At 40.5% G+C, this 13,108-nt stretch overlaps 1 protein-coding gene across 1 annotated transcript in view; it reads right to left on the reverse strand.

The window, feature by feature from the left end:
• Positions 1-7,103: 7,103 nt before the first annotated feature.
• The window catches only part of LOC311147175 (NLR family CARD domain-containing protein 3-like), a 36,044-nt gene continuing 30,039 nt past the window's right edge, over positions 7,104-13,108 (reverse strand). The window contains exons 2-3 of the mRNA XM_084183819.1: positions 9,239-9,549; positions 7,104-8,961 (exon numbers count right to left, since the gene is read on the reverse strand). Of these exons, the coding sequence (XP_084039945.1) occupies positions 7,112-8,961; positions 9,239-9,533 (2,145 nt within the window). The 5' untranslated portion in view covers positions 9,534-9,549 and the 3' untranslated portion in view covers positions 7,104-7,111. The remainder of the gene's footprint in view (positions 8,962-9,238; positions 9,550-13,108) is intronic.

The following is a 13,108-nucleotide window of genomic DNA, read 5'->3' on the forward strand; positions in this document are numbered from 1 at the left end:
ACTTGTTTAGTAAGAACAGACAAGATGACAAAAAAGCACATCATAAAACGTGTTTACAGTACCTGGTGTCTTAAAATAAATTTAATCTTTTTTTTTCTGGTGCTTGATGTCTGTCTAGATCTTTATGAGGCCGTGTGAGAGGTTGATTGTGTGTGTGTGTGTGTGTGTGTGTGTGTTTGTGTGTGTCATAATTTACTCTGGGGGCAGGACTAACCATGAAGATCCCAGAGTATTCAGGAAATGAAACTGAAAGCAAAAATAGATAAGATCTTGCTACCATGGAAAGGTAAATACCTGTCAATTTGTGGGAAAATCACCCTGATTAACTCTTTAGTTTTATCCCAGTTTACCTATATGCTTATGGTCTTGCCTACGCCTAGCGAACAGTTTTTTAAATTATATGAGAACAAAAATATTCCATTTTATTTGGAACGGCAAGCCAGACAAAATTAAACAGGCCTATTTATATAATGAATATGAATTCGGAGGACAGAAATTATTAAATATTAAAGCATTAGACCTATCACCAAAAGCTTCAGTCATACAAAAGTTATACTTAAATCTGAACTGGTTCTCTAGCAAATTAGTAAAATTGTCTCACCCAATGTTCAAGAATGGCCTTTTTCCCTTTATTCAGATTACAACCTCTCACTTTCAGTTATTTGAAAAGGAAATAATCTCCCAAATATCACTATTTCTAAAACAAGCCATAGAAAGTTGGTTGCAATTTCAATTTAATCCTCCAGAAACGACAGAACAAATAATGCAACAAATATTGTGGTTAAACTCAAATATACTAATTGATAAAAAAAACTGTTTTTGAGTCATGTCGCACATGCAGCTAACAAAAACATATGGAAATGTCTGCTCTACCCAAAAGTACAACCAAATAATTGCAGCATTACCGCAAAAATTGAAGAGGAAAGTGGATGGGGGAAAAAGTAAGGAACTTGTCTGTCGGCCTTGCATTAAAGAACATAATTGGTTAAAGAAAACCGTGATAAATAAAAAAGTATACCAGTTTAATTTAAGGACCAAAAGATTGACAGCCGTCCCATTAGATTGCAAAGTAGTTGGGAAGATATTTTTGACGTACCAATTCCATGGCATAGTGTTTATGAACTGATACGCAAAACGACGCCGGATTCAAAACTTTGCATTTTTCAATTTAAATTATTATATAAAATTATTGCAACCGATAGAATGTTATTTATATGGGGGATACAATCTTCCCAGCTCTGCAGATTTTGCTGCGAAGAGACAGAATCATTAGATAATTTGTTTTGGTACTGTCCATTTGTAGCTTGTTTTTGGACACAGGTCCAGGAATAGCTAAAGGATTGCAATATTTACCTGGAGCTAACCCTGCAGATAGCATTACTGGGTGATCTGAAAAGTCGTAGTCAATCGATCACTAATATAATAATACTGTTAGCAAAAATGTTTATTTTCAATTTACAATCTGTAGAAACAATGAGAATAGAAAGGTTCAGAACTTTTGTAAAACATCACAGTACAGTTGAAAAATATATGGCAAATAGAAATCCAATATGGATGGTGTTAAGAGATAGATGGGTGGTGTTGAATGGAGTTGAAGGATGGGACTAATAACAACTAACAAAAAATAATAACAAGATAACTAATAATGTAAGCATACTGTGTCCATAATAATAATATGCCATTTAGCAGACGCTTTTATCCAAAGCGACTTACAGTCATGCGTGCATACATTTTTGTGTATGGGTGGTCCCGGGGATCGAACCCACTATCTTGGCGTTACAAGCGCCGTGCTCTACCAGCTGAGCTACAGAGGACCACATAAGTATATAGGTATTAATAAGTATATAGGTTGTAGGTTGGGAGCTTTTGTGAAAGAGCTCAGTTAGAAAGATATGGCATATAGAAGCAAACCGGATGGACATCATGAAAATGATCGGAGAGGTTGAGGGTAGAGGAAGTTCAGGAGTAAAAACAAACAAAATAGAATTATTGTAAAATTGACTGTGTCCATAAAATATATATAGTATGTATAAACTGGAAGTAGAGGCCTAAGCGTTGTTGTTCACTAGTTTACTCCAATTAGGGAAAGGGTGGTGGGGTTGGAAGATAATAAAGGGAAATATATTTTTTTAAAGGATGTATATGTGTATGTATATATATATATGCATATATATATTTGCGAGAAGAAAAAACATATGGGGGATTGGAAGTGATGCAGACAATTACATTGATGGAAGTTACAATCTATCTGCAATATTAAAGCTGATATACCCCCTAAAAAAAGAATACTTGTAAATAATATGTTTTTTAGTGTTTCATTTATCGTCTTTTAATCTACAGTCTAAACTTTATATGACCTTTGTATTCAAGCCTATACAGCACATTCCACTGGGCAAAAACTGGTTGAATCAACATTGTTTCCATGTCATAACAAAAAAACAGTTTGGATTTGCAAAAAGTCATCGACGTAAGGGAAGTTTGTATTTTTTCACCTAACTTTTAACATAAATCCAATGACAGGGTGACATTTTTGGTTGAATTTAGGTTAGTAGCTCAACCGAATGTAAATCAAAACTAGACGTTGAACTGATGTCTGTGCCCAGTGGGAATAGTGTCTGATTCTACTTCCTTAAAATGGTAGTTCATATTTAATTTGACCAGTTGAGTAACTTGACAAAGACTCTTAGTGAGGTTATGCTATTTCCTGTTTCATCACTAATAACACATTTCACATTTCTTCACAGCAGTCAACGTTACATTTTTTCTGCAGCCAGTACTCTCCACAGTGGTCAACACTGTAAGAGAAGGAGAACAGTGATTCAGTAAAACACACTGATATCAGTTCAAATATTGTTTGTTGGATATATGGTTATAACTAACCCAGGAAACCTGAACCAAAATTGTCAATGTCACACATGCATTGACACAAACTCCACAAACCCTCACCACATACTTGAGTTTCTCCAATCTCTAGTGTGGATCCTCCAGTCCAGCAGAGAGCTGCTTCGCTCCTGACTCTCCTGGGATATTGTAGCTCAGGTCCAACTCTCTCGGGTAGGAGGGGTTTGACCTCAGAGCTGAGGCCAGAGAAGCACAGCCTTTCTGTGTGACCAGACAGTGTGACAACCTGCAGAGTTTATCACATTTTTCACCCTCTAGTGGTGAAAAGGGAAATGGCAGGTGACATTTGCATGTAAAAAATGACCTGATAAAAATAATATTACAATCACATAATTATATAACTAAAAACATTTAATAAGAAAGCATCTTGAAAATAAAAATAAATGATATCAAACTATTGTGTATTTCTTCCTCTTCCAAACATGAATTTGCAGTTAGGTAACTATGACATTTAAATTCAGCTGAGACCAAACTCATTAGTCTGATAGTCCTCTATAAATACCTGTAGATCACATAATGAACTATCCCCTTTAGTGAACAAATACAGACTACTGACCTCAGTGTCTCCAGTTTACAGTGTGGATTCTCCAGTCCAGCACAGAGCAGCTCCACTCCTGAATCCTGCAGGTTGTTGTCACTTAAGTCCAACTCTCTTAGGTTTGAGGTTGAGTTGAAAGCTGAAGCCAAATCGTCACAGCATTTCACAGTTAGGTTACACCCATTAAGCCTTTGAAAAGTAAAACACAATGAACATGAATTTAGACAACTGTGTGTACTGTGTACATGTAGCAGAACATTTGAGAATGAGCAATGAATATGTAATATGATCATGTGTATTCTAACTGATGATATATACAGTACCAGTCAAAAGTTTGCACACACCTACTCATTCAAGAGATTTTCTTTATTTTTACCATTTAATAGAATAATAGTGAAGACATCAAAACTATGAAATAACACATACGGAGTCATGTACAGTGAGGGAAAAAAGTATTTGATCCCCTGCTGATTTTGTACGTTTGCCCACTGACAAAGAAATGATCAGTCTATCATTTTAATGGTAGGTTTATTTGAACAGTGAGCGACAGAATAACAACAACAAAATCCAGAAAAACGCATGTCAAAAATTTTATAAATTGATTTGCATTTTAATAAGGAAATAAGTATTTGACCCCCTCTCAATCAGAAAGATTTCTGGCTCCCAGGTGTCTTTTATAGAGGTAACAAGCTGAGATTAGGAACACACTCTTAAAGGGAGTGCTCCTAATCTCAGTTTGTTACCTGTATAAAAGACACCTGTCCACAGAAGCAATCAATAAATCAGATTCCAAACTCTCCACCATGGCCAAGACCAAAGAGCTCTCCAAGGATGTCAGGGACAAGATTGTAGACCTACACAAGGCTGGAATGGGCTACAAGACCATCGCCAAGCAGCTTGGTGAGAAGGTGACAACAGTTGGTGCGATTATTCACAAATGGAAGAAACACAAAAGAACTGTAAATCTCCCTCAGCCTGGGGCTCCATGCAAGATCTCACCTCGTGGAGTTGCAATGATCATGAGAACGGTGAGGAATCAGCCCAGAACTACACGGGAGGATCTTGTCAATGATCTCAAGGCAGCTGGGAACATAGTCACCAAGAAAACAATTGGTAACACACTACGCCGTGAAGGACTGAAATCCTGCAGCGCCCGCAAGGTCCCCCTGCTCAAGAAAGCACATATACAGGGCCGTCTGAAGTATGCCAATGAACATCTGAATGATTCAGAGGAGAACTGGGTGAAAGTGTTGTGGTCAGATGAGACCAAAATAGAGCTCTTTGGCATCAACTCAAATCGCCGTGTTTGGAGGAGGAGGAATGCTGCCTTTGACCCCAAGAACACCATCCCCACCGTCAAACATGGAGGTGGAAAAATTATGCTTTGGGGGTGTTTTTCTGCTAAGGGGACAGGACAACTTCACCGCATCAAAGGGACGATGGACGGGGCCATGCACAAAAAAAAAAATTATGCACGCATGACTGTAAGTCGCTTTGGATAAAAGCGTCTGCTAAATGGCATATTATTATTATTATTATTTAAATCTTGGGTGAGAACCTCCTTCCCTCAGCCAGGGCATTGAAAATGGGTCGTGGATGGGTATTCCAGCATGACAATGACCCAAAACAAATGGGCAAGGCAACAAAGGAGTGGCTCAAGAAGAAGCACATTAAGGTCCTGGAGTGGCCTAGCCAGTCTCCAGACCTTAATCCCATAGAAAGTCTGTGGAGGGAGCTGGAGGTTTGAGTTGCCAAACGTCAGCCTCGAAACCTTAATGACTTGGAGAAGATCTGCAAAGAAGAGTGGGACAAAATCCCTCCTGAGATGTGTGCAAACCTGGTGGCCAACTACAAGAAACGTCTGACCTCTGTGATTGCCAACAAGGGTTTTGCCACCAAGTACTAAGTCATGTTTTGCAGAGGGGTCAAATACTTATTTCCCTCATTAAAATGCAAATCAATTTATAACATTTTTGACGTGTTTATTTTTTATTTTCTTGTTGTTATTCTGTCTCTCACTGTTCAAATAAACATACCATTAAAATAATAAACTGATCATGTCTTTGTCAGTGGGCAAACGTACAAAATCAGCAGGGGATCAAATACTTTTTTCTCTCACTGTAGTAACCAAAAAAGTGTAAAACAAATTGAAATATATTTTATATTTGAGATTCTTCAAAGTAGCCACCCTTTGCCTTGATGACAGCTTTGCACGCTCTTGGCATTCTCTCAACCAGCTTCATGAGGTAGTCACTTGGAATGCATTTCAATTAACAGGTGTGCCTAGTTAAAAGTTAATTTGTGGGATTTCTTTCCTTCTTTATGCGTTTGAGCCAATCAGGTGTGTTGTGACAAAGCAGGGGTGGTATACAGAAGATAGACGTATTTGGTAAAAGACCAAGTCCATATTATGGCAAGAACAGCTCAAATAAGCAAAGAGAAAGGACAGTTCATCACTACTTTAAGACATGAAGGTCAGTCAATACGGAACATTTCAAGAACTTTCAAAGTTTCTTCAAGTGCAGTCGCAAAAACCATCAAGCGCAATGATGAAACTGGATCTAATGAAGACCCAGAGTTACCACTGCTGCAGAAGATAAGTTCATTTGAGTTACCAGCCTCAGAAATTGCAGCCCAAATAAATGCTTCACAGAGTTCAAGTAACGGACACATCTCAACATCAACTGTTCAGAGGACAATAAGGACTTCATGGTCGAATTGCTGTAAAGAAACCACTACTAAGGGACACCAATAAGAAGAAGAGACTTGCTTGGGCCAAGAAACACGAGCAATGGACATTACTGGTGGAAATCTGTCCTTTGGTCTGATGAGTCCAAATTTGAGATTTTTGGTTCCAACCACCGTGTCTTTGTAAGACGCAGAGTAGGTGAACGGATTATCTCTGCATGTGTAGTTCCCACCGTGAAGCATGGAGGAGGAGGTGTGAAGGTGCTTTGCTGGTGACACTGTCAGTTATTTATTTAGAATTCAAGGCACACTTAACCAGCATGGCTACCACAGCATTCTGTAGCAATACGCCATCACATCTGGTTTGCGCTTAGTGGGACTATCATTTGTTTTTCAACAGGACAATGACCCAACACACCTCCAGGCTGTGTAAGGGCTATTTTACCAAGAAGGAGAGTGATGGAGTGCTGCATCAGATGACCTGGCCTCCACAATCACCCAACCTCAACCCAATTAAGATGGTTTGGGATGAGTTGGACCGCAGAGTGAAGGAAAAGCAGCCAACAAGTGCTCAGCATATGTGGGAACTCCTTCAAGACTGTCGGAAAAGCATTCCAGGTGAAGCTGGTTGAGAGAATGCCAAGAGTGTGCAAAGCTGTCAAGGCAAAGGGGTGGCTATTTCAAGAAAAAACATTTCAAATATATTTTGATTTGTTTAACACTTTTTTGGTTACTACATGATTCCATATGTGTTATTTCATAGGTTTGATGTCTTCACTATTATTCTACAATGTAGAAAATAGTAAAAAATAAAGAAAAACCCTTGAATAAGTAGGTGTGTCCAAACTTTTGACTGGTACTGTATATATATATATATATATATATATATATATATATATATACATACATGTTTAAAATATATATATATATATATATATATATATATATATATTTTTTTTTTTTTTTTTTTTTTTTTACATGTATTTACAGAGCAGTTGTGGAGGCTTTGACCACTGGCAGCAGCCTCAGAAGATCTTCCTCTGATCTGGAGTATTTCTTCAGGTCAAACACATCCAGCTCCTCTTCTGAAGTCAGCAACACAAAGACCAGAGCTGAGCACTGTGCAGGTGAGAGTTTGATTTTGGATAGATTTCCTGAATGCAAGTATCTTTGGATCTCCTCCACTAGAGAATGGTCATTCAGTTCATTCAGGCAGTGGAACATATTGATGCACCTCTCTGAAGATAGAGTGTTCCTGATCTTCTTCTTGATGTACTTTACTGTTTTCTCATGGCACAGTGAGCTGCTTCTTGTCTGTGTCAGTAGGCCATTTAAGTGCTTCTGATTGGACTCTAGTGAGAGGCCCAGAAGGAAACGGAGGAACAGGTCCAGGTGTCCATTCTCACTCTGTAAGGCTTTATCCACTACAATCTTGTGGAAGTTGAAAGCAGGATTCAACGTCAACTTCATTTTAATATTTCTGATGAATTGGTCTTTGGTCATTGGGTTTTCATTGATGTTGTTGAAAGAGAGGAAAACGTATAACGCAGCCAGAAACTCCTGAACACTCAGATGCACGAAGCAGTACACCTTGTTCTGGAACGGCCCATAGTCCTCCCTAAAGATCTGTGTGCACACTCCTGAGTGTACTGAAGCTTCAGTGACGTCAATGCCACACTTTTTCAGGTCTTCCTCATAGAAAATGAGGTTGCCATTTTCTAGCTGGTTAAAAGCAAGTTTCCCCAGTGCCATGAAGCTCTCTTTATGCCGGTGTGGATCTCGCTCACCTTTCTTGTGATATTTCTCATTCATCTGTTTGGTCTGAAATACCAGTAACCCAATAAATAATTGAGTCAGAGTCTTGGGCATCTCCTCATTCTTATCTGTACTCAACACATGCTCCAGAACTGAAGCTAAGATCCAACAGAAGACTGGTATGTGACACATGATGTGGAGGCTCCTTGATGTCTTTATGTGTGAGATGATTCTGTTGGCCAGGTCCTCATCCCTGTATCTGTTCCTGAAGTACTCCTCCTTCTGTGGCTCATTGAACCCTCGTACCTCTGTCACCTGGTCAACACACTCAGGAGGGATGTGATTGGTTGCTGCAGGTCTGGAGGTTATCCAGAGGAGAGCAGGTGGAAGCAGATTCCCATTGATGAGGTTTGTCAGCAGCACGTCCACGGAGGTTGGCTCTGTGACATCACACCAGCTCTTACAGTTGTCGTAGTCGAGGGTCAGTCGGCACTCATCTAGACCATCAAGGACAAACAAAACTTTGTACTCGCTCTCATTGTAGTTTCTTGGTTTTTGCAATTTTGTTAAAATGTGATTCAAAAAGTCCCTCTCAATCACTCTAGTCTCTCTGACACATGTATGTAGAAGTTCCACTAAATTGCACTTTTCCTCCCTCACCAAATTCAGCTCCCGAAAAGGGAGTGAAATAATGAATTGGATATCCTGATTGGCTTTCCCTTCAGCCCAATCCAGAATGAACTTCTGCACAGCAACTGTTTTTCCAATGCCAGCGACTCCTTTTGTCAGCACAGTTCGGATAGGTTTGTCTTTTCCAGATGATTGTTTGAAGATGTCATTGCAGATTATTTTAGCCTCTGGTCTTGCTGGATTCTTGGATGTCATCTCAATCTGTCTCACCTCATGTTCATTATTGACCTCTCCACTTCCTCCCTCTGTGATGTAGAGCTCTGTGTAGATCTCCTTGAGAAGTTGCTTATGGCCCTGCTTTGCCACCCCGTTGAATACATGCTGAAACTTCTCTTTTAGTTTCAGTTTGAGTTCTTGTTGGTACTTCTCAACAACTTCATCCGAAGGACCTGACAATGGTTATAGAATAGTTAGCAAGTAGGCAAACATATGTTGTTCTCTAGATGCTCAACAATACACAATAAACACATTTATTTTAATTTTATTTTACAATATATCTGGTTATTGGAAAAATCTAAGCACATGAAATTAATGCACATTTAAAAGAAAATGGGTAGTTTTACAGGGTTAGCCAATAACAAACTGTATATAACTTATTTTAGAATATATATAGAATTTATTATTTCAACAATACAGTAGAATATATATTTATATGCTCACAAGCACCTATGAATTCTGAGTTACATATTGGACAATCTCTTTCTAGCTTCTCAGCGAGATCGTTACGGCTCATCTTCTTCAGGATCTCCAGTGTGATCTTCACAGCCCCATTTTCCCTGTATTTCTGCACCATCTGATCCACTGTGTCCTGTTTGTCAGATTTCTCCAGCTGGCCCATTGGAATGTGAAGGAAGCCATCCAGCTGGTTTTCTATAGTTAGACGCCACTTAAAGTTCTTCAGCTCCTCAGAGCCAAGATCCTCCAGAATGGCCAGGAGCCGCTCTTTAATAGATGGGGTCATTGTAGGTCAGTGGAGACTGTTAAACAACAGAGCATGTAGCATCATAATCTACACCTCCAGACCAAGGCCCCAACATCTGCACTATTGTGAGAAACAGTACTATTATTATTTGCTATGACTTACATTACTACTATTTTCCACTTAATATTTAGTAAAACATTTAGATGCCGTTGGTGATCTACCCCAGTAGAAAATATGACAAACCATTTAAAATTCTGATGCTCTCTGGTGGCATTTACACATATTGTAAACTACCATTAGATACATTTTGATTTCAAAACAATAAGTCCTACAAACACATACTTAGTCCTGTTAAAAAAAGGTAAGAACCGTGGGATTCTGGTACAACAACGTGACTATGACAGAGCAACAGCAGGTAAAGAAAAGCTACACAAAATACATGTATATTTTATTTTTGGATTTGGTTCCCAAATTGTCCCCAGGTTGGGGAATAAGAGATTTGAAAGTCTAGGTTTGAAATAAAATATATTTTACCAATTACCATTCCAAAAGGAAATAAAAAAATGGTGGTGCAAATTCCCATAGGAACACAGCCATTTTAACCCCTGTAGGTCTAAGCCTTTAGATCGCAATATCTACTAAGCTAACATGTGGATTTGTATTAAGATGGTCATAAAATTGATCATTTAGCCATTTGATTTTGAATTTTAGGATCCCTGTAGGTAAATTTTTTTAATAAAACAATTATTTGATGAAACATTGAATTTGGCCTTTACTGCTATAGCCCATAGAAGCGCATTGAATAACACATTCATAAATGGCAAAACAGACAGTCAAAAAATAAATCATAAGTGTCTGTCCGGAAGATGGCTGCTGTTTTATGGACTCTTAACCAACTGTGCTATTTTGTGTGTTTTTTCGCATTGTTTGTAACTTATTTTGTACATAATGTTGCTGCTACCGTCTCTTATGACCGAAAAGAGCTTCTGGACATCAGAACAGCGATTACTCACCTTGAACTGGACGAATACATTTTAATGAGTCGGACGAGAGGGATTTGCTCCAGACACCCGACAGGGCCCTTATCCCCGTCATTCGCAGTAGAAAGAAAATGAGATATTGCAGGAGATCAGGGTGCCTGGTGAGGAGCCGGTGACGAGTGGCTAATCTGCCTTTGCCATCAATACTATTGGCAAATTTACAATCGCTTGATAATAAAGTGGACGAACTACAGGCACGAATATCCTACCAAAGGGACATTAAAAACTGTAATATCTTATGTTTCACCGAGTCGTGGCTGAACTCGACATGAATAACATACAGCTGGCGGGCTATACACTGTATCGGCAGGATAGAACAGCAGCCTCTGGTAAGACAAGGGGTGGCGGTCTATGTATATTTGTAAACAACAGCTGGTGCACGATATCTAAGGAAGTCTTGAAGTTTTGCTCGCCTGAGGAAGAGTATCTCATGATAAGCTGTAGACCACACTATCTACCAAGAGAGTTTTCATCTATTTTCTTCGTAGCTGTCTATTTACCACCACAAACCGATGCTGGCACTAAGACCGCACTCAATTAACTGTTTATGGCCATAAGCAAACAGGAAAACGCTCATCCAGAGGCGGCACCCCTAGTGGCCGGGGACTTTAATGCTGGGAAACTTAAATCAGTATAACCTCATTTCTACCAGCATGTTAAATGTGCAACCAGAGGGAAAAAAACTCCAGACAACCTTTACTCCATACACTCCTTGAGACCCGTACAAATCTCTCCCTCGTCCTCCATTTTGCAAATCTGACCATAATTCTATCCTCCTGATTCCTGCTTACAAGCAAAAACGAAAGCAGGAAGCACCAGTGACTCGTCAATAAAAAAGTGGTTAGATGAAGCAGATGCTAAGCTACAGGACTGTTCTGCTAGCACAGACTGGAATATGTTCCGGGATTCTTCAGATGGCATTGAGGAGTACACCACATCAGTCACTGGGTTCATCAATAAGTGCATCGATGACGTTGTCCCCACAGTGACTGTACGTACATACCCCAACCAGAAGCCATGGATTACAGGCAACATCCGCCCTGAGCTAAAGGGTAGAGCCGCCGCTTTCAAGGAGCGGGACTCTAACCCGGAAGCTTATAAGAAATCCCGCTATGCCCTCCGACGAACCATCAAACAGGCAAAGCGTCAATACAAGACTACGATCGAATCGTACTACACCGGCTCCGATGCTCGTCGGCTGTGGCAGGGCTTGCAAACTATTACAGACTACAAAGGGAAGCACAGCCGCGAGCTGCCCAGTGACACGAGCCTACCAGACGAGCTAAATTACTTCTATGCTCGCTTCGAAGCAAGTAACACTGAAACATTACATTTACATTTAAGTCATTTAGCAGACGCTCTTATCCAGAGCGACTTACAAATTGGTGCTTTCAACTTAGGATAGCCAGTGGGACACCACATCTCGATCACATGCATGAGAGCATCAGCTGTTCCGGACAACTGTGTAATCACGCTCTCCGTAGCCGATGTGAGTAAGACCTTTAAACAGGTCAACATTCACAAGACCGCAGGGCCAGACGGATTACCAGGACGTGTCTTCACTGACATTTTCAACCTCTCCCTGTCTGAGTCTGTAATACCAACATGTTTCAAGCAGACCACCATAGTCCCAATGCCCAAGAACACTAAGGTAACCTGCCTAAATGACTACCGACCCGTAGCACTCACGTGTGTAGCCATGAAGTGCTTTGAAAGGCTGGTCATGGCTCTCATAAACACCATTATCCCAGACACCCTAGACCCACTCGAATTTGCATACCGCCCCAACAGATCCATAGATGATGCAATCTCTATTGTGCTCCACACTGCCCTTTCACACCTGGACAAAAGGAACACCTATGTGAGAATGCTATTCATTGACTACAGCTCATTGTTCAACACCATAGTGTTCCTCATCACTAAGCTAAGGACCCTGGGATTAAAACCTCCCTCTACAACTGGATCCTGGACTTCCTGACGGGCCGCCCCCAAGTGGTAAGGGTAGGTAACAACACATCAGCAACGCTGATCCTCAACACAGGTTCCCTCAGGGGTGCATGCTCAGTCCCCTCCTGTACTCCCTGTTCACCCATGACTGCATGGCCAGGCACGACTCCAACACCATCATTAAGTTTGCCGATGACACAACAGTGGTAGGCCTGATCACCGACAACGACGAGACAACCTTTAGGGAGGAGGTCAGAGACCTGGCCATGTGGTGCCAGGACAACAACCTTTCCCTCAACGTGATCAAGACAAAGGAGATGATTGTGGACTACAGGAAAACGAAGAGGACTGAGCACAACCTCATTCTCATCGACAGGGCTGTAGTGGAGCAGGTTGAGAGCTTTAAGTTCCTTGGTGTCCACATCACCAACAAACTAACATGGTCCAAGCACACCAAGACAGTCGTGAAGAGTGCACGACAAAACCTATTCCCTCTAAGGAGACTGAAAAGATTTGTCATGGGTCCTCAGATCCTCAAAAGGTTCTACAGCTGCACCATCGAGAGCATCCTGACTGGTTGCATCACTGCCTGGTATGACAACTGCTTGGCCTCTGACCGCAAGGCAC

Source organism: Coregonus lavaretus, assembly GCF_964263955.1.
Source record: "Coregonus lavaretus genome assembly, chromosome: 2".
Classification (NCBI taxonomy): domain Eukaryota; kingdom Metazoa; phylum Chordata; class Actinopteri; order Salmoniformes; family Salmonidae; genus Coregonus; species Coregonus lavaretus.